The sequence below is a fragment of the Tympanuchus pallidicinctus genome, unplaced genomic scaffold (genome assembly GCF_026119805.1).
Source record: "Tympanuchus pallidicinctus isolate F22 unplaced genomic scaffold, pur_lepc_1.0 scaffold16, whole genome shotgun sequence".
NCBI classification, from domain to species: domain Eukaryota; kingdom Metazoa; phylum Chordata; class Aves; order Galliformes; family Phasianidae; genus Tympanuchus; species Tympanuchus pallidicinctus.
Genome location: NW_026294679.1, coordinates 10785139 through 10813046, shown reverse-complemented (window position 1 = coordinate 10813046; position 27908 = coordinate 10785139). Strand labels below are relative to the sequence as shown.

Below are 27908 nucleotides of genomic sequence, written 5' to 3'. Positions count from 1 at the left end.
TGCATTTATTGTTTGTATTAAATAATGTTTGTGTGCAGCTTTCGTGTTAGTCACTGCAAATGATTGTTGAAAGACAATTGGAGAGACTTTAAATTACTTGGCCAAGGTAGTTGAATTCAAACCATGTGATGAAAACCAGATCATTTTCTTTCTTCCACGCAAGACCTTAAACTTCACAATTTTCACTTTTTTTGTGAGATACCTAACATTAAAGTCATGCTGGAATTGAAGCATGAGAGATAAGCTGTGCCATTGTACTTTCCATTTTAAGTAATAATTGTCCAACCCTCACAAGTCTGGGATTTCTCTGATGGAGTTATACAGAGGCTTCCAGGGACAGCTGTGCAGGTCGTAGAAAAGATATCTGAAAAAAAATAGTTGTTAAACCCTCTTAGAAGTGTCAGCATACGGTGTCTCACAAGGGCCATCACTCACTTTCTTTGATGTTTCCACAGGTGACAGCTGGTGGAAGAGCAAATTACTATGTGTCATACAGACGGGAGCCTTTTGCACAGATTAAATTGCCCAAATACTCTCTTCCTAAGGTGAGTGCATCATTTATGAACACAAACAAATAGTACCTTTAATAGCATAGCTTGCCCAGTGGTGAAGCATCCTCTCTGGGAAACTACATTTGTTGTGCTTCCTGAATAATCTTTCTTAAATATGAAGTTAGGATCTTTATCTGCCTTTGATCTGTGAGTATTTCAGAAAAAGAAGATTCTGTAAAGAACAAATGGGAATGAACAAGTACCTCAAAAAATAGGCAGGCTGAACCAACTCCTCCTGGACAGATCTGCTATGAACTGTTTTCCCCAGTCTTGTTTTACTTTTTACTAAAGATTTCTCTGGTAAGCCTTTTCATAGCACTGGGGATACTGGAGAATGCTTAGGATGCTGTGTACTACCGCAGTCTCTATAATGTGTTCCATAGAGTTGAAGACACAGCAGATTCACTGTCCACATCCCATGTTTGGAAATTGTCAATAAATCATGGAATAAATCATGGAAAAAAAATTGTCTGCCTTAGAAGTTGTGTCTTAGTGATACTTTGGATGCATAAGAGCACTGTATGATGTTGCTTATGAGATGACTCAGATGGCAATGCCTAAGATGAGCAGTTACTGGCAAAGCTGGGAAGGAGGGAAGCCAGTATTTCTCATACAACTGTGCTGGCTTTCCTCACTTAGGGTTTAGCTATCTACCAGATGGAATGTGTCAAACCTCAGCGAGAATACATCCCTGAAATGATACTCAAATTCTCTAGTGCAGTCCTTACTTAGGATTGTGCAGAGCAGAAGGGACCAACCTTAAAGCTGCCTTGACTGATACAAGTTTCTAGGTAGCTCAGACCATTCCTGCTCTTTGTAACTGAGACTACTGTTGTATAGGACTGCAGGGTCCTATACCGCAGTAATGACCTTCCCCTTTATTCCATAAGTGAAAATTTTTGTGTGGTAACTCTGTAATTGTTGCACGAGTTGAATGGTGCTATGGATATTGCCAATAATGGACCTACAGCCTAGCATATACTGGATTCTTGCTTCAGCTTTTGGCTGTGAACTTTTACTAGCTGTGAGAAATTTGTAGTACTGTACCTTGACTTCTTCACATTTGGGTTGATGATAGTTCACAGTGTACTGACACTTGTATAGCACAAATATAGTTTATTTTTTTTTTGTCCTTCTATGCTATTGTCAAATGTCTGACCAGCTTTGGAAACACCACTGCCTTTTTCATGAGAAAAGTGGTATTTATGCTTCCGATTTACTGAGTATTGAAAGCTGCCCATCAATAAAAAGACAAGTGAATGGAGAGAAAGAGTGCCCTGTGTGTGTCCTGACTGATGCTGTCATAGGTTGCTGGCCTGCTCTGAAATGGGTTTTTTTGGTGGCCTTGGTTTATAACAGATGCATAGTAAAAAAATCTGTATTGTTTTTGTTATTTAAAAATCAAAACTATTTTTAAGTAAGATTTCATGGCAAAGTCATTAAGCCATGTAAAGGAAGTTGTTCCTGTTTCTCTTAGTCATCAGAAAACTTTTGCTGTACTGTAAAAACTCCCCTATTAGTTGTACATTAGTGAGTTATGCCTGAGCTGTGTGCATTTGTGAGGCTGGTAATGGGGTAATGCAGTATTTCCACTGCAACTGATCAAAACAGATTGAAGTCACTGAGAGATTTGCTTTATTTTCATGCTGCTAGTCTAGGTTGTGTATGTTTTTAGTCTGCAAGGAATTAGAAGTGTTGTGCAAGATCCAAACATTAATCAGGGTTCCTTGGCATCCTGGGAAAATTTTGAACTTATAGGTAAGTGAAGTCCCACATAGCCATTGTGTCTCTGATTCTAGTGGATCCAGTGTTAGTTCATTCAGCAAGGGTGGCAGGGATGAAGTGTTTCAGTACTTATCGCTACACTGAAAATCATTTCCAGGTTGTGAACTTGCTTTAAGGAAACACTGAGGAAATGCACTGTCAAATTTTGATATTAAAACTAAATGGAAGAAGCTTCCAGTAGAGCACCTAAATAGACTGCCCAGAGAGGTGATGGATGTCCTGTCCCTGGAGACATCCAAGGTCAGGCTGAATGGGGCTCTGAACACCTGATCAGTCTGTAGGTGTCCCTGTTCATTGGAGGGGAGTTGAACCAGATGGCCTTTAATGGTTCCTTTCAACTCAAACAATTCTAAAATGTTGTCAGACGGTGTCCTGATCACTGGAAGGAATACAGCAAAGGTTGGTGAGTGGTCTGGTGGTTTGGTAGTCACTATTGGACAAACATTCCATAGAAAATTATGTTATTAAAAATCACTACCAACACTATCTTAAACTCCTTATGCCTCAACTTCAGGAATATGTAAACTCACTTTGTTGGTGTTGTTCTTTTAAACTAATTCATTACCTGTTGGAAACAAAGTCTGTTAGGTAAGCATGTAGATGAAAATTGTCTCTAATTTAGCTACAGTGGATCTACTGAGTGTGGGAGAACTCCTGGCTCCAAGCCTGTGAATCTTCCATGAATGATAAAGCTCACTTTCAAATTTATAAATAAAAAATGAAGCTAGATGAAATTCCTTAAAGCTACCAAAAATGAAGAAAGGAAAAACCCTTTGCCCACCTGGTGGTCATTAAAAAAAAAAATGCAAAAAAGTCACAATAGTGATAATTTATTGGCTTCCTCTAACAGAAAATTGTTTAACATACCTATAATTCACACTCCATCTCCATTCTTCCATAAGTCATGGTAACTATTACATGTCCCAAAGGGCAAAGAAATATAGAGGTCCTAGTAATAGGTCTTTTTTCTTCTTTGTACAGGACATGCATATTATAAGCACAGCTGAGAATCAGGTATTTGCAGCTGTTCAAGAGTGGAACCAGAATGATACATACAACCTGTATGTTTCGGACACCCGAGGGGTTTACTTCACTCTGGCCTTGGAAAATGTGAAAAGCAATAGAGGACTGGAGGGGAATGTCATGATTGACCTTTATGAGGTATGTAGTAAAGGTCATCCTACAAGAACTACAACAGTTCAGGCAAGTGTAAATCACTTACCATCCTTCCAAGATCTTCATTTGTTTTGGAATCAGCCCAGAGGCACTTAGTGAATTTGATGCTAAGCTTACTCATGAGGGGATAGATACAGAGTGTTCTGCTATGCACATGATAATTGTTGTGGTTTTTTTTTGTGTTTTTTTTTTTTTTTTTTTTTTTTCTCAAGTGAATGTCTAGATATGCTATATAACATCTCCAAAAGGGAAGACTGTTGTCCCTTTTATTCTAATCTAGATGTCTAGAGAAGGTCTAGAAATACAGGTGTTCTCCTTTGGATAGCTAGAGACATCTGGTCACAGGCAGGGAATATAAATTCCACCTTTGTAAGCACTAATCAATAAGTGAATTGTAAACAAAAGCTTATAGGTGTCATTTGTTTAGAGATAACAAATAACATTTACCCTTAGTGATCTGTTCTCATTCTCTTGCTAGGCTTTTCAGTTGTCCATTCAAAGTAGTTGCTCCAGTTACTGGTTTAGTCAAAGCATCCTGGCTTTGGTGGATTAATCCTACTGGCTGAAAGATCTGCTGAGGTTCAGAGCTCAGTGCTCTGCCAGCAAGAAACAGCAATATTAACTTACTGGTAATACTAATAGTGGTTGCAGAGTAACTTGAGAAAGTTTTAGTATAACACTGAGAAATGTGTTTCCAGTTTCACGTAAGTCAGGATTATATAAAAATTTATTTCAGCCAGAATAATGCCAGTTAAACAACATAATGAATTTGTTTATAAAAATCCAATTAGTTTAAGGCAGTGAGTAACACAAGTAACACATGGATCATTACAAAGGACAGGCTTTATATTTTATTCTTGCTTGCTTAAATATATTTTCCTGCCTTTAAAAAAAGATGTACTTCTGTATTGTGGTAAGCCAGCTGAAGTAAACATGCATTATCTCCTATTTCTGGGCAAAGTCAATATTCTCCACTTGTGTACTAGTCTTTATTGATAAATACCAATGGAGATTTTCATGGGGTCTTTCCAAGGGTAGTGTCACTCAAGGGTCTTTAGAGCTGGAAGTATTTGCATCCTGGCTCTTGCCTGGAAGTTCCAGATTTGCAGCAAGCTCCTCCTTCCTGTCTCACTTTCAGAGCTGTGCAATAGAGACCAAACAACATGAAATCTGCTTAGGAACATTTTTTCCTAAATACAGTCCTTTTTGGCAGGACTGCTTTCTGTTGGAATTGGTTCTGTTGACAAAAATCAAAACATTTGGAACAACTGGGTTGATTTTGACAGAATTTGGGAATGGAGGAAAAACAAGTTTGCAAAACATCAGTGTTTAGACATATTCAGGTTTTCCTGAATTCTGAAGAAAAGAAGGAAAAAAAGCCTGAAACAAACAGATCCCATCTGCTTCTGGTGTGACCTGCTGCCTTCCATGTTATGGAAATCTGATGAGGGAGTGAAGTGGACCACATCTCCAGGATTACAGATCTAATGTGAGAGGTGGTTAATGCTGTCCTGTCAAGCTCATCACTTGCCTGTCTGCAGCCATTTAGGGAAATCTGTAAGTGGACTGTTTGATAGGGATTTGCTCTATGAGTACGCTTGTCTTTTTCTTGAAGAGAGAGGAATGGCACAAGGCCCTTTCAACTGTGTAGGAAGTAACAAGATGTACTTGTAAAGTCATTCACAACCTTGCAAGGCTGGACTGAGATAGCTTTATTGCTTTTGCAGAGAGCTTTTGCTGCTGAGGGTGCTCAGATGGGCCTTTCCATTGGCCTGATCTTCCGATGTATTTTTTTTCATCTCTCTCCGTTTTTCCTAGGTAGCAGGGATCAAAGGCATATTCCTGGCTAACAAAAAGATAGATGACCAAGTCAAGACATTCATTACCTACAACAAGGGCAGAGACTGGCGTTTGCTGAATGCACCAGACACCAATCTGCGAGGCGATCCTGTAGTTTGCCAGCTGGTGAGTGGCAGACCTTTTCAAAGGTCTCAGAAAGCTGACTCCTTTTGAGGCTCTTATATAAGTCACTGGGTTAAAAAAACTTCAAATGAAGCTAAGTAGGAGGGATTCTTGCCTGTCAGAGAACTGCAGAGTCAGGTGCTCCACAGTAGGGCACAGTTTACAGATAAGAGCTTTAGGTTGGATTCACAACATAGTTCAACATCATTCGGTGAACAGTTATGTTCTATTTCTTTCACAGGGACTGTAGCCCCAGTGTTTCCAAGGAGTGGTGTTTTACTGGTGACTTTCTCTGTGTATTTTCCTCCTGATTTGCTAGGGGTTAAGAGAGTTCCCTTAAGTATATTGCCCTTAAATTCTGTGACGCTATACAAATAGAAAATTTTCACCATCTTGCTTCAACTTTTTTTATGCAACTTAAAATAGAATATGAAAGTTTTTAGTGGAAAGTACTCTAGATCAGATTGATGGTAAAAAACAATGCAGGTTTTTCTCATTTCTTCTTAATGCTCTCAGGTACTTCTATGGTGCTAATTCAAAAAATGAACATATACTTGTAACAGTGCTAAGAGTAGAGGGGTATTTTCAGGAGGACTGGAGCATCTGTCTTCAGTCAACAAAGGTTCCTCTTTTTATTTGACTTGTTGAATGTTGAAACTTGTGCCTTTTGTTTGTTTCCTGTCAACAGCCCTTTTGCTCTTTGCACTTGCATCTGCAACTCTCAGAGAATCCATATACTTCAGGAAGCATTTCCAGTAAGGAAACAGCCCCTGGGCTGATGGTGGCAGCAGGTAAGGACTTATGCGCTTCTCAGTGCTCACCCATGTTTCCTTGGGAGTCTGAGTGTGTTTTGAGATTTTTGGTGTTGATATAAAAGTTTTTAGCTCTGTTTCAGGTAGTGCTAAGCTAGTTCAAATTAACTCCTACCTGCTGTGGACTAGGAGAGAACAAGTGGTCCCTTACTCCAATAAATGTAATGTCTGACAGGTACTTGTTTCTGAGCAATAACCCATGGTGCAGGTCTAAGCCCAAATCTGTGTAGGATCATTACCAACTGTCATTATTAACTCCTCTTGCTTGACTATCTTACAATCGCTATTGTAGCTGTACCCATTTACTGAAGTTAACTATGAATGAGAATAGGGCTGAAGTTAACTGTGAATGAGAACTGAATCCCAGGCAGTATCAACAATTTCCACCTATTGAGTAACAAGCACAGAATGTTTCCAAAGCCTATTGGGTGAAGCCTGGACTTCATGAGTGCCTGTCTTGTGTGTGGCACCTATTTTCTATTCGGTGTTGCTCCAAGACTGGCAGCATTTCGTCAGCACTTTATGGGTCATTGTTGTTGCTGTGCAAATGGTGCTTTAGCAGGTTTCATTGTTTTAATGACAATTTGCTACAATACTTACACAGTGATAATAGCTGACCCACTGTAATTAATCTGACAACCATCATGGGCGCTTTTGTCCTCTATTGCCGACATACAGTGTGCAGCCTAATCAGGACAGAGGAGCTCTCACCCATGCTCAGAGCTCCCACAGCTCTGTGGGAGCTGCTAGGGTAACAAAGTGCTCGCTAAATGGCTGTTGCTATTGAAAACTGGCTTCTGAAGCAGGTAGGCTGTCCTGCATTTTCTCAGGGATGTTCATATGTAAATTCAAATATATTTAAGTAACTTAACTATTCTTTCCAAGGCTCATTTTAACTTGATCTCCTCGTCACTGTATCTCCTTTATTCAGCCCATTAGTGGCTTGCAATTCTGCCATTTTAGCATACTGCCTGTATGAATTTACATTGTTTCTTACAGTCATTTCCCTCTAACAGTTGTTCCACACTTCCACGCGTCTGTTGGACTAAGCCAGAACCTAAAAGACAGGTTCCCTTCATGGCATTTATAGCTCCACAAGGGAAATACCGTGTGATTTCCAGTTCACTGATCCGGGCTAAACAGGGCGAGATAATTTGGTTTAAACCTCCAGATCTTCTTATGCTTAGCCAAGTGGAGTCATCACTCCTGGCAGGCCACACTTGCTAGATGGATGCGTAGGAGCAAGCCTACTCAGGGTGCTGTGATTGCAGACTTATTTTTCTTTAGCCTTTTAGGAAGCAAATAGAGGAAGTTGAACGGTGAGATTCTAGACACTGATCAACATTGTTAGTAAATGTGGTTCTTTTCAAGCTGATAGTGGATGGGATGAATGCTTTCCCAGTGTAACAATTAACCTTTAAGAGGCAGAATTTCTGCCTTATTTTTTTGTACAATAAGAACTTTAACCTGTTGGGAATATACACATCTGTTTCCACGAACTAGTTTCACAGTAACAGGAGTGTATCAACACGTTAGCAAATATGTTTCAGAATAAGCACTGCTCAAACTCTCTGTTAAGCAATGTCTTACTATATGATTTACAGCAGTGCATTTCCAGCAATGATTGGAAACTCATACAGAGTTTAGATTCTTGCAGAAGGAAGACTTATGTTTTAATATCTAATTCTACAGCTGCCAAATCCCCTTCACTTGTCTGGGAACTAGTTATGTTTTGTAAGGTTTGAATCCATATGACTGAATGAAGGTAGATGGAAAGAATGAAGAAAATTATGGAAAACTTTACACAGAAAAAGAGGGAGAAGTGACATCAACACAGCCTCACCATGTTACCCTTTTCCTGCCACAATTTGGAAATCCCTATTTGGAATGTTCACCTTCCAGTTTTGATATTTAAAAGGTTACTGTGTAATATTTTCACTTCCATATTTAAGCCAGCAGGTAATTCTTGATGACTTCCACTCATGATAATATACTGGGCTAAAGAGACGTTTGAACTATTGTGGATTTGTTCTTGTGAACCTGGATGTCCCTAAAGACTGGCCTTTTATATGATTTATCATGGTAGAGTTTTCTTGTACCTTCGTCTACAATAGTTTGTCATTTTTGCTGGCGTCAGGAAGGAAGATCAGGTAAATGGGCAAATTGTCATTTCCTGTATCATGAGCACTAATAGGAAAGTCGTTCTTGAATTACCCTTCTTCCCAGAGCTAGAAGTTTCATTTTTGGAAATATTGTTGTCACAATATAGAGCTAGCTGGATTCCATGATGCTGTTGGGAATGCGTCAACCCACAGCTGGGTTTTAGTTTCTCATTTTCCAGCATTAAATGTCAGAAATTCAATTAACATTTTCATTAGGGTGTTTTTATTATGCTCTTGTTGATGCTACAGATGTGATGCTGCAGTGCTACCCCTTCCTTTGCTATTTTTGAAGAAGAAATGTTAGTTTTTCCTTCTTTTCATTGAAATCACTATTGTTTTAAAACCAGTCTTTCTCGTAAGGTATATGAGTGGCTCAGTGTTTGAAAGAATTATGGATTTGACCACAATGTTGATCATGGCTGTTGATCATTGTGACTGGGAGACTTTCTGGTAATGTTGGTGCTACATCTGCCTGCTTCCTGTGGGACAGATTTTCATATAATCAGAATCCCACCTAGCACTGATGGAAGATGTTGCTGATAGGCTATCAGGAAAAAAAGGGTGACTGTGGTAGCTTTTCTGTTAACCACTGGCTGCTTTGGGAAGCAGGGAGGTCTAAGTAACTTAGAACAGGCCTAAATTCATTATTTGGTGAACCCTAGTGCTTCTAGCCATTTTAATTCTGGAAACAGAACCAAGATGCTGACCTCGGGGTAATGTGGGGATAAGCGAAGGAGGTTTGTTCAGACCATTTGCAAGTTTTTCAGCTATCACTTGTGATACTTACCATGTCACTTGTGGAACTTTCAGAGGATGCTCAAAATTCAAGACGGCTGAGGATTCAGTACAAATTCATTATGTACTCTGAATTAAGATGTATCACCGTGAGAGATGAGATTCTGTATGCCTCTTGGATGAAGTACCTTTGAAAGAATCTGTTTCAAGCTCTGAGGTGGCACCTCCAAATGATGTTTTGCTGGGCTGTCTGTATAGACGGTTCAGGCTGATGTTTGAACTTTGCATTGCTTTGATGTGTGGCATATCCATTCCCTAACACGTGGTGAAGACTGGGTATTTCCCTCTGTAGAACTGTCTGCAGAACACACCATCATAATGGAAATTACAAGATTAAAATTAAGAACCCTAGAATTTGTTAGGTCAATAAGAATGATCAGTATTCTCATAGAATGGTGCTCAGGCTGGTCTCTACCTTTTTTTTGACCCAGCTTAGTTTCCTGCACTGCTCCTGTCCTGAGCTGAGTTTCAGACCCAAACAATCAAGATTTCCTTTAAAGAGAACTGATGTTTCATTATGTCCCAGTCCTCATTAGTCACAAGCCATCAGCAGACCCAGGAACAAGCTTTGTTTATTTAACTGCAAATTCTGAGATTCATTAAGTTTTTAAGCATTTTAACAGAATCTCAAGTGCGCTTCCAAGGCCCGTAATCATGAACTTCAGTAGGGGCCTAATTTCCACTTTTAAACTCAGTTGCATCTTTGGATGCTGTCCTTTGCACAAGAAGGGGAGAGAGACAGACATAATTACATTACGCATGATGAAGACTGGCAGATTACAGAGATTCAACTTGCTGGCCAGAGCGCAGAGATTAAAAGTTCAGAGAAAAATGTGTGTGCAGTGGAATATCTGGTGGCCAGGGTCTTTAGCCACTATTCAACTGCTACTCTGATTTATGTGCACCAAATGGGTGTGTGATTTTGTATGCAGTTTTGTGTTCATCCACAGAAGAATTTCTGACACTCGTCTGTTTTGCAGGCAATATTGGCTCTGAGCTTTCCTACACTGATGTTGGCATGTTCATCTCTTCTGATGGTGGGAATTCCTGGAGGCAGGTATGATTTGCAGAGAGAGGGAAAGAATAGAGCCTTTTGCTATTCTTGGTCTTCCTTTTCAGATGGAGTGGAACACTCACGCAGTATTTGCTTTGCAGATCTTCGAGGAGGAGTATAACGTGTGGTTTCTGGACTGGGGAGGGGCACTAGTGGCTCTGAAACACACATCAACGCCCATCCGACACTTGTGGTAAGTAAACTTGATACTTTGACAAGTTTTCCTAATGGGTGTGAGACAGTGGTGCTATTATCTCTTGGTCAATCTCTTCTGGTGCCTACAAAATGAGCAAATTAGATTTTTCTTATAAATGTTTTCATGTTTATTTGTTTTTATTGATCTATACTATGATTATCATTCTTCATATAAATAAAATGGCTATGTACATAATTACATATATGAATTACTCTTAGCACTAAAACATTCTACAATGCTTCAGGTGGGGCTTATTTATGCTAGTGGATCATACATAATAAGAAGCCAAGCTTTGTGTTCCAACTATTTCAGAGGATGTCTCCATCACTTCTGTCTTCTGTTTTCATAAGTTAGTATTAAAATGCCCTTTCCAAATTAAGGATGGTGAAGATATGTTGCTAAATGTTACTGATTCCTAAAGGATTTCACTTCTGTTTTATCATAAGCAAACTTGTAGCAGTCAGAACTGAAGAGTAAGGATTCTGAGTCAGGACAGCTAAGCTAGTCAGTCTAGGCCACCGTCCCCTTGCCAACAGCTTCCATAACTGGGACGTATACAGGGTAGACCTCTAATGATGGTCTCAGCAGACTAAAGCTATTTTCTGCTCAGGATCTTTCTGTTTGTGGTTAGTGTCTTGTTTTGGTGTGACTAGAAACATTTGCCTGTGCTAGGTAATTTGGTAATCATGGCCATACTTGAAGTTTCTTCAGGAAAGAGGACATCAAGAAGACCATGGCCAAGCCTTTAAACCAAGTGAAGTAGAAGCCAAGGCAGGAGAGTTATATATTAGCCAAGGGTAGGAGTCACCAGCAGTAGGTGCATCAGGCTGTGACAAGTTGAGCTCTGGAAGAGTGAAAGGTGAGCCACTTTTTGAAAGAGTTCTGAGGCATGTATTAACCATTTATAGCTAAATTCTTCAACCAAGATGTAACTGTTTTAATTGTCTTTCCTTGTGGAGGCTCTTTGGATCTAACAAGTGCACTATGTGTACAAGCATGTACTTAGATTTCAGGAAAGATTTTGGTCACAGGTGAACTTTGCATAGGAACTGAGAACCCAATTCACCTTTGTCTGCCTTGGAAAGTTTCCTTTCAGATTTCTTCCTCTCTACCTAATCTCATGAAATGCTGAATGCAGTATATTTGCTTTATATTGCCTCAGAAGACACCCATTTTATGAACAGGAGTGGAATAAATTAAAGGGTATATGTATATCTATTAGTTCTCAGACTGAGACATTGTACAGTAAGTTTCATCCTAGAGAAAAGAGGTGCAGATAATTGAAAAGCTGAGAGAACTTTAGCTAACCTAATGAAGTGTGCTGTTCCCCAGAAATTGAAATGCTATTTAGATAGATAAGCATGCAGGCAGAAGAGCATACAAATGCACAGGTGTACAGGAAGATACATACATTTAAATAAATAGATTTGGGACAGATAAGCTTTTTGTATGCTGCTGTTCTTCCAGCTTTCTGTCTTTGGTGTATAATCAGCTTCCCTTTCTGGCAGATGTGCATCGTGAATTGGGTGAAGGTTTTACTAAGTGCTGCTAGAGGCAGTTATTTAGGGAATGGTGACTACACTGAAAAAAAAAAGAAAAAAAGAAAAGAAAAACCCTTGGCTTTTACATTATTTAGCTCAGGTTAGTATAACCTGTTGTTTGCACTGACCTCCCAGTCCTTAGATGGTATCTCTGTGTCTCTGATGCTGCCTACTTGGAGTGAGTAGGGCTTAGTTTCCAGTAGGACCCTCTCATGCAAATCCACCTACTCAGGTTCATGCACACTTACACGCACCCCTAAACTTTCCTTGCCTGGAAAATAAGGCAAATTCCTCTTTTATACTCACTTCAAAATGGGAAGTGTTTCCTGCTGCTTGGAGAAGATATTTAGGCCATGATTGTCTCTCTGTTAATGTCCTTTTAAGGTAATCTGTCAGTTTTCACAGCTCAGGTACTTTGGAGAACTCTTAAATGACCCTGCTGGGAGAGATCAAATAATTTCAGAGCCAATAAACCTCTGTGTTTCTCTGTTTATTCTCCCTTTACCAGTAGAACTTGGGGATAAAATCCTGGGCAGATATTTGCAGAAGCAATTGTGTGAAGCCTTGGGCAGAGGGAAACCTCACAGATCTCAGAGTTGCTGTTGGGTGGCGGCTTTAGGAGCTGTATGCTGCATGCCAGGCTAACAGTCAGATACAATGGGCAATATGCATACCTTCCTGACTGCTTTCTGCATTCTCTGGAACAGCGTGACATGAAGGCTGGCAGCTCCCCTAAGGCCAGGAAAACAGGAGCAAAGGGGATAACGGGCCAGGATCTTTGAACCGGGACCTGTCCGGGTGAATTAGCCCTGGGTACTGGGAACCTTTCTTGGAATAGGGGTAACTATGAACAGGGATAGAGAGATTGTAGCTAATACCATTGCTACACACATGGGCTGAAAAATCCTGTGGTATTGACAACAATTTTCATGCATTTAGACAAGGGCTACTTATGCACTGAGCCTTTCCCCATGCCAGGTGCTCTTGTAGATCCAGAAACAGGACTTGGCAATGCCCCTTTTCTTCTGAGGTCTGAAGTACAGCTGGACCAAGAATATCCATTTTCTTATTGCTAGTGTTTATAAGTTTTTGATCATTCAAAATATATCAAGAATGTGAATTAGGTGGCTAGGAGATTGGTGCCTGTCTATAAATCTAGCTGCTGGGTCTTGCAGACTTCAGCCAACATTCACTTGCCACGGTTGCTCTAAAGTAAGTCTTTCACATGTATAAATCTTGTCTGCTTCTATCCCAGGGTGAGTTTTGATGAGGGAAGATCCTGGAGTAAATACAGTTTCACATCAACACCTCTTTTTGTGGATGGATCCCTTGTAGATCCTGGCATAGAGACTCAGATAATGACGTAAGTATAGCAGCTCTTAACTTTCTTAAAATGTGGTGCAAGAAGGAGTGCATGGAGATCCTGCATTGCATGGTGAGCCTCTCTACTGTGCAGTGTAGCATTGTGTAGCTGCACATGTAGTATTGCATGAATGCATGGTGTTGACTTGTGTATTATTTTGATGACCGCAGACTTGCGTGCTGTGTCTGTGTATCATCGTGTATCTCAAACAGGTGATGCACTGAAACTTCTCCAAGTAGGAACAGAGCGGTAGGACAAAGAGAGGTGGTCCCTGATCCCAGACTGTGACTTGTGAGTTCAGATGGGACAGAAGGCAAATCTACTTCTTGTTAGGATGGCATAGTCATGGTCGGGTTGCTGAGAATTTGTGTTACCAACTCTGGATGTTTTCAAGCCTTGACTTGATGAAGCTGCATCTGTCCTAAAATGTAGGCAGTGATAGTCTTGGAGTATGAGTTGAACTACTTACATCCAGTGATCCCTTCTTGCAAAGACTGCTTTGACACTGTTCCTTAGATCTGATGGCCCAGGGACTGTAATGCTCTCCAGAGGCCAGTGATGTAGATGGTTGTACCTAATGTCAGTTCTATGCTTACTCCTGATGTGCTGTTTCACTTTGTTTGAGTTTGCTGCTGGATATGAGTATTCCTCAGCTTTGTTGCTTACTATGTGCGTTATGGGTTTTTCATATGATTTTAGCTTAAGATAAAGATTTTCTCAGTGTGCAGATGCAAAGCTGAACTCAAAATAACCTTCCTGAATGGAGATATACTATGATCTACCCATGCTCTGGAAAGAGGAGCCTGGGCTGGTACTGAAGGTGCTTGGACCTTCCTCCTCCCAGCAGTGCTGTAGTACTAGATAAGGGCTAAGATATCCCGGCCCCAAGAGCAGACAAGTTTCTGAATTTAACAGTAAAGGGAGAGGGGAAACTTTTAAAGTTCAAAGGCACCTTAAAGAGTCATCCGACTTTTCTTGCAAAGCTGATCAGAACACTCTGCTCTGGAATTCCTAACAAAGCAAGGACCAGATGCGCTGCCTTTCTCACAGGGATGCCTTCTTTACCTGTGTTTTATCTGGGCTGAATGGAAAAGATTTCTGAAAAGCATCAGAAAGCAAACTAGCTAGGAGGCTGTATTTAGACTGGAGCATTCTTGCAAAGCATATCTGCTGTGTCACGAGGAAATGTCCTTGGTTAATCACATCAGACATTGTTGCATGTCTGATGTTGTGTCATTCCTGACCCAATTCAGGGATGGGAAACGTAGGATAAATTTCACCTTTTGTTTGTTCTGCCTTTTGTTTATTCTGCTTTCTGCACCTTACACTGCAAAGTGATTTTCTATAGTTGCCATAGGAAAGAGAAGCGGACCTTGCATGTTTTCTTCTAGGCTTCAGTCCATCTGCTTACTTAACATGGCAGGAAAACGTAGGTGAATCTCATTCCTGTTGTCACAGGTAGTGACAGACTGAGAGTAGACTTCTGTGTATGCTTGTCAGCAGTTTCTTAGGAAAGCTTGGTTAAGATAACAGTTGTCTTGGGCATTTCTGCTAGTGAACTGAATTTGTTCCAACTGGGTTGCATGATTTGTGTTGGTATGCATTTCAGAAAATTGACGTGTATCAGCCTTCCAAGAACAGAAGTGTGAACAGTTTAACTGTTTATTTACATGGAATCTACAAGGCTCACCTTAGCTGAAGGTGACTGGGGGAAAATATAGCAAAAGGTCATTTGAGATGACTTTTTTGGCTATTTGTGTCAAGACAAGTGACTTGCCATGGTGCTGTATTTCGGGTAGCTAGTGGATTGGGAAGTTGTAGCTAACTCTAGGCCATCTGTATCTTCTGTTCTGAACTGTCCTAGAGAAGCTGGGGTAAGTAATTACGATTATAATTTGTGCCTGTAAAGCATAGGAGTGGCACTCTTAAGGGACTTTGGAGTTTGTTTTCCAAACAGTGCTGGGGCAGCACAATGCAGCCTCCATGCTTCTGTTGCTGACAATTGAGATTATTACTGGGGTAAAGATTGTATCATGTTTGGTAGGGATGCTAGTTCTTTTCTTTCCTCCAAAACCATGCCTTGGCTTCAGCTTTTTCTTCACTGAATAGGAGAACGTGTTTGCGTAGAAGACTATGTATCTGTACATCTGCTGCTTCACGGTCAGAAATATTGCCAAGAACAAAACACGACGACTTATCATATACCTGTGAACCTTTTCACAAGACTGCTATGAAGCATCTTATTGGGAATATGCATGCCAATCCCTGACTAAAGATAAGAGCCTGCATTCTGTTCAGTCCACATTTTTCTCCAAATGCAGCAATAATGTTCAGCCTTCTGTGCTGGCTGATGTGACAGTTCTCCATGACATTCTTCATGCACTGCAGGATGGGTGTCACTTTCCAACTGTGCATGCAGCCAGGTCTGAACTCAAATAAATCTGCACATCAGCAACTTCATTGAAATCAATGGAGCTAATCAGTTTCAACTAGCTATGGATTTAGCCCATTTACTTTATAAATCAATTTGGTATTATTTTGAAGTGGAAGATGCATTTTATATCTAAGGTTATTGTTTCTTTACCTTCATAGTCTTCTGATGAGGAATGTAGATTATGTGTTATCTTGCTAAATATTGTATTGGCTTCTGACTTCTGAGATCTTTGCTGTCATTTTGTTATTATGATTGGTCATCATTAAAAACTTCAAAAATTATTCTTAGGAATCCATAAGAGTCATAAAATGTAATTTCCCATTAAAATTGCCACAAATGTTTAAATTAATTCTGGTCCACAGTGTTAAGGAACTCACTTAGAAAACAGTCCATTTTTCAAGCTTATCTGAAAATCACTTCTTTTCCAGTTGCTTAAGTATTTATCACAGTGAGTATTTCAGTTAACAAATATGTAAGGACAATGTAGGATCAAACTGAGCTTATAGAAGCTTTGACTAAGAAGAAATCGATGCTTATCTGTTGCTACAGGCCATCCTCTAAGTCAGAATGTACTATGCAACCCTTCGTGTTTGAAGATACATGTAATTTGCATTTGCAGGTAGAGATCAGAGTGATTTCAAGAAACTGATGGGTGCAGCACAATGGTTTGTGATCAACATCCTCTAATCAAGGACTGGATCATTGTGAACTCTTAAAGTAGAAACAGAGTGGATGTATAAGTGACAGCTGTGGTCATATTAGAGTATTGCCAAACTGAATAGTTGGCTTTTAAGGATTTGTCTCTCATCCTGGAACATGTGAGATATTCAATTTACAGATCTTGGATGATTCCTGTGAATGAAAATTTCTGTCATTTATTTGCATCAAAGTGGTTTACATTCAACTACTACTGAAAAAAACATATATGCTGTGAAGGATGTATACTAAATAATAATTATAGTCCAGCTATTATTATAACTTGTCCTATGAGGAGAGGCTGAGAGAACTGAGAGAGAACTGAGGCTGTTCAGACTGGAGAAGAGAAGGCTCTGGGAGACCTGATGGCGGCCTTTCAACATCTAAAGGGGGGCTGTAAGAATGAAGGAGGCAGATTCTTTAGAGCCAGGTCTCTGGTGATAGGACAAGGGAAAATGGTTTCAAAATAAACAGGGAGATTTTGACTGAACATAGTTTTTATGATAAGAGCAGTGAGGCACTGGCATAGGTTGCCCAGAGACAGGGGAGGGTGTCCCATCTCCGGAGGCACCCAAGGTCAGGCTGCATGGGGCTCTGAGCACCAGATGGAACTGTAGATGTCCCTACAGGGAAATTGGACTAGATGATCTTTAAAGATCCCTTCCAATGCTAAACAGCCTATGATTCTATTATTACCATATTGCATTATTAACAATGTTATCGCAATGCTATTTTATTAAAATCAGTATATCAGTAGGATGACTATTATTCCCAACTTGAATTTTGTGGCACATCCTGTGAGTGGGCTTTCTGGCTTATAGGAAGCAGTAACAGCTTTATCAAAGAATTTTGTGTCACTTCATGGCTGTTATGTGAGCAGTTGCAGTAATTGTGTTGTAGGAACATCCTAGGCTTTGGGATCCTGTGCTTTGTGCTATGTATATTTGTCTTAAAACAGTCCTAAAGAATTTAGCAGTATGCTGAAATTTGTGAATTTGTATGTAGGGACATCATATGATTCTGAATATCCTACTGAACTTTGTCATAGTGGAATTTGAAGTTGCTTTTAGTGGGAAATTGGACAAGATGACTTACAGAAGTCTATTAAACTTAGATTATTCTATGATTTTTTTATTTTTTTATTTTTCATATAATGTAGTTGTCAGGATGAAGAAATGAATTATTTCCTTACAAGCTTTGTGGGCTCTACCTTAGGATACTACAAATGTAGATTTGTGATATACAGGCAAGTATGATGAGAGTGAGTGAGCTGAGTTCCAAGTCTAACTCGGAACTACTGGCTAAGCAAGGTGAATCCACCCTTCCTTTTTTCATTCCTGGCTGATCATCCATTTCTGTAGCTCCTTTTCTTGGTATTTCCACAACCATTTCATCTGACAAGATGGTTAGTTCAGTTTCCTTAGTATCACAGTACTTCAGCAGATGTGTGTCAAAGCACAACTGCAGTATTTGTTTTAGCTGTGAGGAAAGCAACTGTACAAAACAAAGGGTCTTTTAGGAAAATAACTGAAATGAATAAGGACAGTGGGTGTGGTGCATTTTGAGATGACCCAATGAATCCTGTATCCCTTACTGTGAGTAGTATGTCTTTTCATGACTTTTCGTTCTTGTAGGTTGGGTCTAACTTCTCCACATTGACAAGACCTGGGCACAAGGTGTTACTTGTCTGAGGTAGTTACAAATGAAAAGGAGTTTGGTTGTATTCCTGTTCTAGTGGGTTGTGATATCCAAAAAGAAACAATGTTCACTTGAGAGATGCTTATCTATAACATTTAAATCAAAGAGATCTTTGTGGATGGAATGAAGTTCTTTATGCTGTTGCAGTTCTTACTCTTAATTATTATCTCTACCACTTCATTTACTGAGCTAAGCATTTCTCCAAACCTGCATAAACAGAAATAACCTTTTTACTTCACAGCCTTGCAAAGTTTTGCTATTATTTTATTAGACTCATTATACATGCGTGAATGCAGACACTCATCTATAGATGGGGATCATTAAGTTTGTCTCTGCTGATCAATATGTATTTATGTAGACACACCTATGTATGTGTATATAAATATGTATGGGTGTCTAGGTACATATGCTTAATGATCCACATAGACCTGTGTATGCGTGATTGAGTATTAACATTTTCATTGGGAAGATTTAACATAAACCCTTTCAGTGTAGCTGCTTTTCTTTACCGTGGCTATGTGTACATTAGAAAAAGTTTCCAATTGTAAATGAATAGTTTATGAGCCCTGGCTCTTTCCAACACCTTTTCATTTACATGGCCATACAGCTTTACCAGACGGTGAAGTGGGAGCGCTTTTTATTGGGAGATCCATGTAATTGGTGGCAACCCATCACAGGGTAGCAGGAGAGCAGGGCAGAATGGCTAAGCTGTAAAATACTGCAAAAGGTGAGATGGAGGCTGGGACACTTCTGAGATGAGAAAGAGAGTATTGAGAGCACAGGAAGGATTGATTGAATCCGGAAGTCCCTCTTGCTCAGTTGTCTGTTCCAACAACAGCAAGCAGAGGATGCTGAAACAATTTAAAAATAAAAATAAAAATAAATTCCTTTGTAATCTTTGCCAGTAAACAGAGATTTGCAAATAAGAGCCTTTCTTTGCCAGACACAGTATCCTATGTATTTCAAAGACTGTAATGATTTATTTTTCTAATTTTTTGAGTAATTTTTTCCCTAAATCCTTTAAAAAGTTTAGTAGTCACATCACAGCTAGGAATTCCATGAGTTAACTCTTATTCTGAAGAGTGGACTGACTTATGGAAGACATCAATGAAGTATGTGCAGGTACTAAGGCAATGTGGCCAGATCCTGATTAGTACTTGGCAGAAGTCCAGCAGATGGAATATGATGGGGGCAACAGCTACAAGGACCAAGCTCCCACTGAGTTCAAAATTACATAGGAGTCAAGAGTCATTTTTCTGTCACTTTCTGATAAGGTGATTACCATCTTTCCTCTTTAAGCAAGGCAACATTCATTGCCTTCTGCTCAAGTCTTGCTGTCACATTTAAAAGCTGGTATGGAAAAGAAAATTACAAGCTGACACAATGTCCTTGAACGATTCTGCCCCTTTGCTTAGGGGTAGGGAGTTGTGGATCTGCCACCTTTGTGTGGTTTTGCTGAGAAAAGCAAGGTGAAAACAGACATGTGGTAGAGAATAGTGCCTTTGCTGGGATAGAGTCAGAGGAGACAACTTTCTGCTTTCTGGGTAAGCTGTCAAACCACAGAGTTGATTCTCTTCAGAGCTGCAAACCCTTGTTTGCAATCTCAGCAGATGAGAAAAGAGGCAAGTGGATGGCAAAAACACTGAGAGACTGCTCTTCATAGATGTAATTGAGGTTCTTTCCTAACATTCTCAAAGAAAAACACAGGGTGTAGCTCAGTTCCTGTGGCCCAGCAGAGAACAGAGACTCTCCTGCCGTCAGTCAAGTCTGTTAGCTGCACTCTGCTTGAAAAAATGGGAAAGAAGCGATCTGAGAAAATCCAGATTTTTTTTTCGTAACCTTTACTGTTGCTACTGGGCTGAACAGAGATTTGATAAAGAGGGAATCTGGGGGGAATATTTCATGAGTTCTGTAAAAAATCTGACATGCTGTTTCCAGTGTGAAGGGTTTTCAGAGGGATCTTGTGTAGGGGCTGTTGTGATGAAGGATGCCCAGCTCTATCCTTCAGAATCTTCTCTGATTTTGCAAAACAGGGCTTGAACCCAGAATATCCAACCTGAGCATACTCTAAGGTCTACTAAAATAGGTGTTTTTTCAAGAAATCAAGAAATCAAGGGGAAGATTTCAAAACTTAATTTATCTGTGTTGGCTAGGTACCTAATAGAGGACTGTGATTTTTAAATTATTGTTTGCATTGTGGACTTGCATTTTGTATGTTTACTTTTTGTGTCTTTTAATGAATTGCACTAACCATTTGTGGTGCAGCTGGCTTTATTTTTGGCTGTGAATTTTGTCACAGGACTTTGATGTGGCCCTGTGAGTTCACTGTATTTTCCTCACTTCTGGAACTGCTCAGTCTGCACTGTGAAAACCTCTGTATGGGTTCTTTAAAACAGGATCCATGAAATTAGAATAGCTCTGATGATATCTCTGCACACAGAAAAGTAAAATTTGATATTCGAAGAAAAATTGCAGGTATGGTTATTAAGTTAGGAAAGCAAAATGATTGAGAGGATAGCGGCATTTGCTATAGTGAGCTGCACTCCTAGATCAGTTAATCTAATTTCAAAAACCATCTGGAAGTGATGAATAGTTGGAACTTAGAGAGAAGATGATCAATCTGCTAATGCCATCAAGTGATTTTACAATGGACAAGAAAATGTGTATTATAGGAATTCTCATTTTATCCTAGTAGATGATCAGTTTATACCCTGAAGAAAGACAGTTGATTACCCATATCATTATCTTCATTTGCAAGACTTAAAAACATTATTAATGATCACAGATTAATCAGTGTCACTTCCTTCTCTCATCTCCCTGCCAAAGGAGTGCTACATTCATTAGGTGTTGAATTGCTGCATGAATTCACCTAAGCAGCTTGCAGCAACACAGTATTGATTATGCTGTTCATAGCTGCAGTGTGAGCTGAGGTGCCTGAACGGACAAATCAGATGAGGAGAACAACTGTTTGGAGAAATCTTTCTCAGACAGAATCATGGGATTTATAGGGCCTTAGGAAAAAGATGGCTATGACGTGAGATCAGTTCCCAGAAGTTGCACTGTGTACTCAGAAGATTCCTGACAGAAGCCATGACACTCAGAGAAGGCATTGGGCTCTAGGCACGTATTGTCCTGGCAATCCCTGCTATCAGTACAAGCTGGGGAAAGAGAGGATAGAGCACAGGCCTGTCAAGAAGGACTTGGGGGGTACTGGTGGATGGCAGCTGGACATGAGCTAGCAATGTTTCCTTGCAGCCCAGAAAGACAACTGTATCTTGGGCTGCACTCAAATCAGCGTGGCCAGCAGGGTGAGAGGTGATCCTGCTCCTCTGCTCAGCGCTGTGAGACCTTGCCTGGAGTACCGTGTCCAAATGTGGAGTCCTCATTACAGGAGAGGCATGGACCTGTCAAAGCATGCCCAGAGGAAGGCAACAAAAACAATCCAAGGGATGGAACACACTTCTTGTATTTTCAAAAAATGATGGATGGATTATATATCTTATGGATATATCTTGTTCTATTCTCCTGCCGGCAGCTGGGGTGAGCTGTACAAACCACCCACACTAACCCTGGGATGCACGGTCGGGGATGAAGTGATGTACACAAACTTTTTTCTCAGATTCTTTCACCTTTCAGTTAGGGCAAGCCGTAAAATATTCCAAAATATCCCAGCAGCTTCAGGCAGATTGAGAAACTATGGCCTCAATACCTTTCTGCTCAACCTGACCCTGATCCCACACGGGGCAGAGGGTGGTGTGGCTCACAGCTTCTCTGGCAGCTGGGGCAGACTCAGCACTGCCTTGGCTGCTGGATTCACTCTTAACAGATTTTTCATTGTTTGTCTGCAGCAAGTGATTGAAAGCAGCTTTCCAGAGCAGCAGTGCTATACTTTGAGATTTTACATCACTCAGGTGGTGCTACAGCCTCTGTTATCAAGGAGAGCCTATCCTCTTATGTTCATTGTACATGATTTCCCTGTTTAATGGTCCTTTTGATTCAAACCCGTGAAACTTCTCCCTCTGTAGCTGATCAACCACCTCACACTATTGCTTTACCATGTACAGCTCTCATCTTACTTTCAAACTAAAAGAGGGTAGGTCTAGATTGGATGTAAGGAAAATATTTTTTTACCATAAGGGCAGTGAGGTGCTGGCGCAGTTTGTTCAGAGAGGTGGTGGATACCCCATCCCAGAGATACCCAAGGTCAGGCTTTGAGCACCTGATGGAGCTACAGGTGTCCAGTATGTTCAGTGCAGGGGAGTTGGACTGGATGGCCTTTAAATGTCCCCTCCAAATCAAATGATTCTCTGATCTCCTCTTTTGAGTCATTCTGTGTCAGGTTCTCTGATAGTCTATGCCAGAAAAAGCTTGTAACCCTGACCAACCACAGAAAATACTTGTTACATGTTTTTAGGTCTTTTGTGTTCTGAGCAATGTTTTCCACACATATTGAACATCTCTGGTTGGAAATCCACTGTTTCATAGGAAGGCTGATTGAAATGACTGAACGTGTTCTGTCATCCAGCCTCTGCTTGGACCACAGACTTGCTAGAAAATGCTCTGATCACTGATAGCTACCAGTATCTTTTCTAGAAGAGGAGGCAGCATCTTCAAGTTTCAAAGCTGTCAGAAACTGGTTTCATTTCATGGCTACTTAGAAGAAGAGAGATAACACCATTAAAAAAAAAAAAAAAAAGAAAAAAAACACAGCATTAAAAATTAACGTGCTTTCCTATCCCCCTTTCTAAGTGTCTTACACTCCCTTTCATGTTACTGGGATTTCTTTTGAAGCAATTGTCATGTAAAGTGTATTGGGCACACTGGCAGTAATTTTTTTAGAGACTGGATTTCAAAAGGTTTGGTTTATCATACTGTGAGCTCTTATTTTGATAGCACTTTGTATTAGAAAATAAAAATTTAAAAAGTTCCCTTCATCTCCTATTGCCTTGCACAGTATTTGTGCAGTTAATGGAGAAATCGAGCCCAAGCAGTAGGCTTGCTTCGTAATTATATGTTCTGCAGATTACTTGCTAATAATACTTGGCATTACTTGCTAACTATGTTGTACCATATCATTTGCAGTAGTTCTCCTCTTGTGCTTTAAAGGAAGTGCCTATCAGGGTGATGAATAATCCCAGAACTATTTTCAAAAGCTGAGAGAAAAGGGTCTACCATGCGGGATTTTTATGGGAGGATTTTGTTTTTCTCTGTATTTGTAGAAACTCTACCTTTGTACCATCCCCTCTCTCTTGACCTAGAATCTAGCAATGTTTCAGCTTTCCATGAATAGTTTGATATGGATTGCTAGTCAATGAATCTGGCCAACATTTAGAATTTCTCCTCTGCAGAAAATCTCTGTGTCATGGCAATCACTTTCACTTGGACATGGAAATAAACCATTTCCTTCAAATTTTGTCTGTGTGAGCAATTCTGTGAAAATTTTGATTTGACCTTTTCCTTTGGGAAATAGAATACAGACCAAGATTTTCTGAACAAATTTATTTCCAAATTTGTCATCATGGGAGCATCTGTCTGCTTTTAATATGTTCTTAGAAGTTTCAGAGCCGGTGCATTTTCCCACTCTGATGAGGAGCGGTAGAATAGGGCCTTATATCTGAAATGTTCTATAGGAGTTTCACTGATTTGCAGCAGCTGAAAACCAGATCGAAATAGTCAGTATATTTTATTTAGAAGAAAACTAATCTTCATTTTCTAGAATGTTTGCCATTTTTCTTATTCTTTTTCCCATTCCCAGGCAGAAGTGTAGCAGCCCTGAATCAACACCCAGTTGCCCTCGGGCTGCTGTTCCTAGTTAACAGGTCAGCCAAAAGCAACTGAATTAAAAGCTCCAAAGTGGCTCTTAAAGACTGTATTTATTGTTTATGAAAAAAATTAGAAAGTGTTTTTTGCTGGCAATTGCAAGGCTTTCCAGTGCCATGTTTCATCTTTTATATTTCCTTCATTTCCAGTCTCTTAGTCCCTGTGTTATCTTGCCAGTCATGAGACAGTATAACTCTGGCTTCTCTTCCACTCTCCCTAATTGCTGATCTGTGTCTCTCTCAATTAGATTCTACTTCCTTGTCTCAGTCCCTTTCCATCCAATTTCCATGTAACTAGTGACCTCCTTTTATGCTAATTCCATCCAAACCTTAATAAAATACAATCAGGAGGTTACACAGCCCATTTGGTTTTCTCTAAAGTCATGATTTATGTTTAATTCATGGGGAAATGGCTCATCTCTTACTCCCCATTCATAAAACCTAACCCCAGCATAATTTGCAATTGTTCTGTGGCTGCTTGTGTGTTTTGAGCCCTAACAGCACAGCTTGCACACAAGAGCTAGTCTTGATTTCCTACTACTTTCTTAGAAAGATGCTTCAGATCCAGATTTCATAATGGGCTCTTGTCTGTATGCAAAATTGTCAATATTATCTTTTACTGTCTTAAAAACTATGAATGTCAACTAGTGATTGAGATGTGTTTATCTACTGAGTCCTTCTGTATGCGCGTGCACTGAGCCAGTAGGCTCACTCTTATCCCAGGTAGTGTAGTATGAGTGTAGCCTGGCTAATGGGAAAAGAAATGAAAGCTAAATCTAGGCAGTACAGAAGTGAGAGGACCTTATAGAGAGACACAGTCACCACTCAGCTAGAGCTAATATATTTGTCTGGATCTTGTTTTCTTTTCTGCTCATCAACCCTCATGGTTGGTCAATGTTCCCTACACCACAGCTGACAACTGACCAAGTCTCCCTTCTTCCTCTTCTTGTCAAACCATGTTGTTGACGCTTGCTGGAAAATAAGGGTGGTTTCTGTGCTTGGCTAGCTCTTAAAAATCCAGCAACAGCAGTGCGTGCTTGAGCTTGCTGGGCTCAGCTGTGGTGGATTCACCACTCAGTGCTCCTGCAATTCTGATTGCTCAGACATCGGTCTTGCCCATGTTTGAGAGAGCTTCATCCTTTCCAGGGAACTGGAAAAATCACAATTCTTTTCCAGGAGGTGGTTCTTCCAGTTTGAGCTTAATAGCATTTCTTGGATTCTCCCATTCCAGTATTGCTCCTGTAATTACCCACTAGAGGCACAGATGTGACTAAAAAGGCATTTTAACTGGAACCAGAGGACAGCCATACTTTATTCTCTCCCTTTTGTGATCCACAATGAAAGCACAATTTCTGATTAGCTGAAACATTTACCGTTCTGGGAGATTTTACGGTTTTCTTTTGCTTGCTAGGATGTTTCCTTTCCAAGCATTTTTTCTTCTACAGTATTAGTTATTAAAAAAGAAGCAACAAGCTTGGTTTCAGGTTTTCCTAAATTATTTGTGTTGATACTGCAATCATCTTTTCCTTCACTGTTATTAATTAAAGTGTATATTTGGTTTGCTCTCTATCTAGTCTTCTGTTGATTCTTCTGTATCTTTGTGTAGTTCATCTACAAATGTGCTATCTACTGAAAGTGTTTTATTTTTAGATATTCAAAATGCTTAAAACATAAGCAATCTATTCTGTGGGGGCTAATCTTGTTAAAACTTGACTTCAGAGGCTGCCAAGATACTTTGTGAGAAGCAAAATGAGATACCTTTTGATCCCTCTCACATTGCTGATATCCAGTGAAAGAAAAATGCTCCAGAAAGTAGTATACGTTTGATGTTTTGTGTAGTGAAGATGACCTTAGCAATTGCTTCCTTGCTTTGTATCTTCAGTCATCTCACAGATGGACAAAACTAAGAACAGAAGGTATTACTAGGGAATCTTGACTGTTATCTTTCATTACATGTAAAGAAGCTAGAGCTGACTATTGAAAAATTCTACCTCTATATCTAGACTAGCCAAATACAGACAACTTTAATGCATGCCTCATGTAATGTCTTGCCAATTTACAATGGAACTGGTAGAAGACAACTTGATTTCGCCATGAAAAGGCATTTCTGTTTCTGTGCTTGGATAGCCCATCTGACACTGCCAGAAGGAATAGATCCAGATGGATACAGATGACAGTTTTTCTGAGATCGATGCAGAAACTATTAAATGAGAAGATTTATTTCTCATATCTAGACAGGGACAGGGATTGAGTCTGTGGTCTTGAGGTGGATGAGTTGTTATTTTGTGACCCTCAGATTATCCAAGGTTTCCCATTGACCTGTCAGGTATGAGCAATATTCAATGATGTGAAAAGCACGGCTATCAACAATGCGGGGGATAATAAGGAAAAAGCATTACAGTTCATCAATAGAATGCTGTATAAATATAAAACCCTCTTGAATAGTTTCTGTACAAGGTTATCCAGTCACTATATTCCACATTTGTAAGTTATTGTGTGTTTAAAAAATTAATGAAAGATATAATTATAACAGCATTACCAATGACCTTTTCCAAAATGACTCCATCATGAATCTGTAAGTATTTCAGAATTGTTTTTCAGGTTCTTAGTAATTTTGCTGCAAATTAATGACATCAAGCTCTGGCAATAAAAGCCTTGCCTTGTTTCTCAAAAGAAGAGATTGGGAAGAATTTTCTGGTCTCCTAGCAATGGCTTCACTGTGAGTGGTGCATAGATCCAGTTGAGAAGATGCCTGTCCTTAGAGGAGGACAGGCTGAGGTTTTTATGTGGAGTTTTAACTGCTTAAAACAGAATAAAATCTACCCTGACTAATGTCAGTAAACTGCCATTCTATGGCTTAGTCTGGAGAAACTTTTTTAAATTGAGCTTACTCAGAAAACTGTCTAAACGCCATCTGGATTCTTGTATTTGCTGCTTCTCAAGGGCTTTCAGGTCAGACTACAAATATTGGAAAAAATCAAACCATTATCTTTGCAGTGTAAGACCTTGAAAACCCAGCTCCTTTCTTTTGTCTTCTGCTTTTGCAATGAGCATTCAGGAGCTCCCAGTCAGACCATGGTAGGCAAGGTTATTGAGGCAAAATTCATAGTACATCATGTCTGCTCTTCCTCTCTGTCATCTTGATAGTTTGGTTATATTTAGGGTGGGGAAAAAAAAAAAACACAACCCTAATTTAGTAAACAAAGTAAATGAGAAACAAAGATACATAAGGGATTGGATAAGATAAATGAAATTGTATCTTTGGAGCAATGTGATGATTTACCACTTGGGGGGGGGGGGGAATAAATTCCCACCAACGCTTTTTCAGTTTCTCTCCTTGAGTGATTGAGACTTCACACAGAATCACACAGAATCACCCGGGTTGGAAGGGACCTCAAGGATCATGTAGTTCCAACCCCCCTGCCTAGCAGGGCCACCAAACATACACATTTAGATCAGGTTGCCCAGGACCCCATCCAACCTGGCCTTGAACACGTCCAAGGACGGGGCATCCACAACCTCCCTGCGCAGCCCATTCCAGGGCCTAACCACTCTCCTTGTGAAGAACTTCCCCCTAACATCCAACCTAAATCTTCCCTCCCTCAACTTGGATCCATTTCCCCTAGTCCTGCTATTGTCAGCCCTTTTGAAGAGTTTACTCCCCTCCTGGGTGTAGGTTCCCTTCAGGTATTGATAGGCTGCAATGAGGTCACCCCGCAGCCTTCTCTTCTCCAGGCTGAACAAGCCCAACTCCCTCAGCCTGTCCTCATAGGGGAGGAGACTTGTTTTATTTCTAAAAGTGAGAGGTTTAAAAATGAGAAAAAACACACCATACTGCTGAGGTAAAGAGTGTGTAAGATTTTT

At 40.0% G+C, this 27908-nt stretch overlaps 1 protein-coding gene across 3 annotated transcripts in view; it reads left to right on the top strand.

Moving 5' to 3' along the window:
* The window catches only part of SORCS3 (sortilin related VPS10 domain containing receptor 3), a 267602-nt gene that overhangs the window by 201144 nt on the left and 38550 nt on the right, over positions 1 to 27908 (top strand). For all 3 annotated transcript variants that reach the window (XM_052677148.1, XM_052677149.1, XM_052677150.1), the window contains 7 exons: positions 456 to 545; positions 3318 to 3497; positions 5331 to 5477; positions 6163 to 6265; positions 10224 to 10300; positions 10399 to 10490; positions 13290 to 13397. In XM_052677148.1, the coding sequence (XP_052533108.1) occupies positions 456 to 545; positions 3318 to 3497; positions 5331 to 5477; positions 6163 to 6265; positions 10224 to 10300; positions 10399 to 10490; positions 13290 to 13397 (797 nt within the window). The remainder of the gene's footprint in view (positions 1 to 455; positions 546 to 3317; positions 3498 to 5330; positions 5478 to 6162; positions 6266 to 10223; positions 10301 to 10398; positions 10491 to 13289; positions 13398 to 27908) is intronic.